Here is a 1,844-nt window from a genome sequence, read left to right on the forward strand (position 1 = left end):
ATAGAAACTCTGAGATATTCAAACAAACCATATTTGAATATTTGACCAAGCTTCAAGGAGGTTTTGCGTTGAGTATCAGGTCAATCTGTTGTAAGTTTTGTGGGATAAGAAATGAAATAGTAAAAAGCGACGAAATATTTTTCTAGCAGCTTAGAAACAAAATTACTGATGCCGTCAAATACTGGCAATCGCTAAGCAAATAAGCAAATGAACACTTCTTGTGTCTCGAGTAATAAAGCCAAGTGTTGTCGCATACATATATATATATATATACATACATATATAGCTAGTGCTTGTTGTTTGTGATCGCAGTAAAAATGTCTCACTAAGTCAAGAGCTAAGTTTCTTATCACATTTCAGCCTGGGCCAATTTTGTTGTTTATGAGCTAGTTGGAGCTTTTTATGAGAGTAATTAATATTCATTGGACCTCGGTTTTCACACCTGGAACGGCATAAACATGGAAAATTAGCGGGACTGTGCACAGGCCATTAGTCAGACAAAAAAGGAGGCAGAAGAAAGCGAAAAACTCGAATTTGGATGCAAAATAACTTATGGGCATACGGGGTCGGTTTATCGATTATTTCAATGGCTTTCTAGGGTGACTGGAGAAATAAAAAAGATCTTCAACGACCACTCTCAGACAGCCCAAGGAAAATGCGAGCGTTTTACGTGAAAAACTGGATTTGTATAAAGGGCACACAGACACAGAGTACACCAGACACACACACACAACACACACACACCAACACACCACACACACATATATATATATATATATATATATATATTATAATGTGGGGGTTGGGTGTGTGGTGTTATATAATATGTGTGTGTATAAATATATATATATAATATATGTTATATGTATATATAATATATATATATATATATATATATAATGAAATAAATATACCTGCAGAATAAGAGAATAAAAGTTGAAATAACGAAACACCCAGTCTTACATATAACGATGGATATATTAAATATTAGTGTCTCTCACACAAGGTTGTGCGGGAAAGTTCATAGAATGACTATGAAAGCGTGATGTTAGAGTTGAGAAATCTTGCATGCATTAATCTCATCTCTTATTAGTTATTGCATAGTTTCATTCCAGGTAATCTGACATTTGTCTGTTCAAAGAAGACTTCAAAAATAACTTGTAGCGACTTCTCTTGAAAATCGACAAAATTTGGCGCCGCGGTGTGATCACGAAGCGTCAGAAAAAGGGTTTAACCCTGAAAAACATTCATGCTGACATGGTTGCTGTATTAGGGGATGACCCTCCAGCTTTATTAAAAGTGCAAAAGGGGGTAGCAATATTTAGGTGGGAAAAGGAGAGTCTTGAAGATAACGCAAGGTCTAGACGTCCTGTAACTGACACCACCGAAGAAAACATTTGCTGTGTCCCCTACATGCTAATGGACGACAGGCGATTGATTATAAATCAAATAGCCAATGCTATTAGCATATCCTGTAAGAGAGCTGAAAATATCGTGCACAATGAACTCGTCGTGACAAGAATGTCTTCTCGGTGGGTGCCACGTATTCTGACAACTGATCAGCGCACCAGGTTGATCACATCACGGGAAAATTTGACATTATTCGCGGAAGGTCCTGCTGGTTTCTTTGAATATTTCCTTTAGACAGAGACGAAGAGACAATCCATGCAGTTGAAACAACCGTCCTTACCTGCTTCAAAAAAGGCAAAGGCCGTTTCATCAGTAGAGAAGACGATGGCCTCATTTTTTTTTGGAATGCAAAAACCTTGTGTTCATTGACTACCTTAAAAAGGTCACACCATCAATGGAGAGTAGTATAGCAACTTGTTGAGGCAGTTCCGAAA

At 37.4% G+C, this 1,844-nt stretch overlaps 1 protein-coding gene across 1 annotated transcript; it reads left to right on the forward strand.

Annotated features, from left to right (window-relative positions):
• The first annotated feature begins 1,257 nt into the window (after positions 1 to 1,257).
• On the forward strand, positions 1,258 to 1,644 carry LOC115218284. The gene has a single exon (XM_029788035.1). The coding sequence runs from the start codon at positions 1,258 to 1,260 to the stop codon at positions 1,642 to 1,644; it is 387 nt and encodes a 128-aa protein (XP_029643895.1).
• The last annotated feature ends 200 nt before the right edge of the window (positions 1,645 to 1,844 follow it).

The sequence above is a fragment of the Octopus sinensis genome, linkage group LG13 (genome assembly GCF_006345805.1).
Source record: "Octopus sinensis linkage group LG13, ASM634580v1, whole genome shotgun sequence".
Lineage (NCBI taxonomy): Eukaryota > Metazoa > Mollusca > Cephalopoda > Octopoda > Octopodidae > Octopus > Octopus sinensis.

What these genes read in the sequence shown, in the direction of transcription:
- LOC115218284 (XM_029788035.1), top strand. Translation starts at nt 1,258, where the DNA reads ATGGTTGCTGTATTAGGGGATGACCCTCCAGCTTTATTAAAAGTGCAA.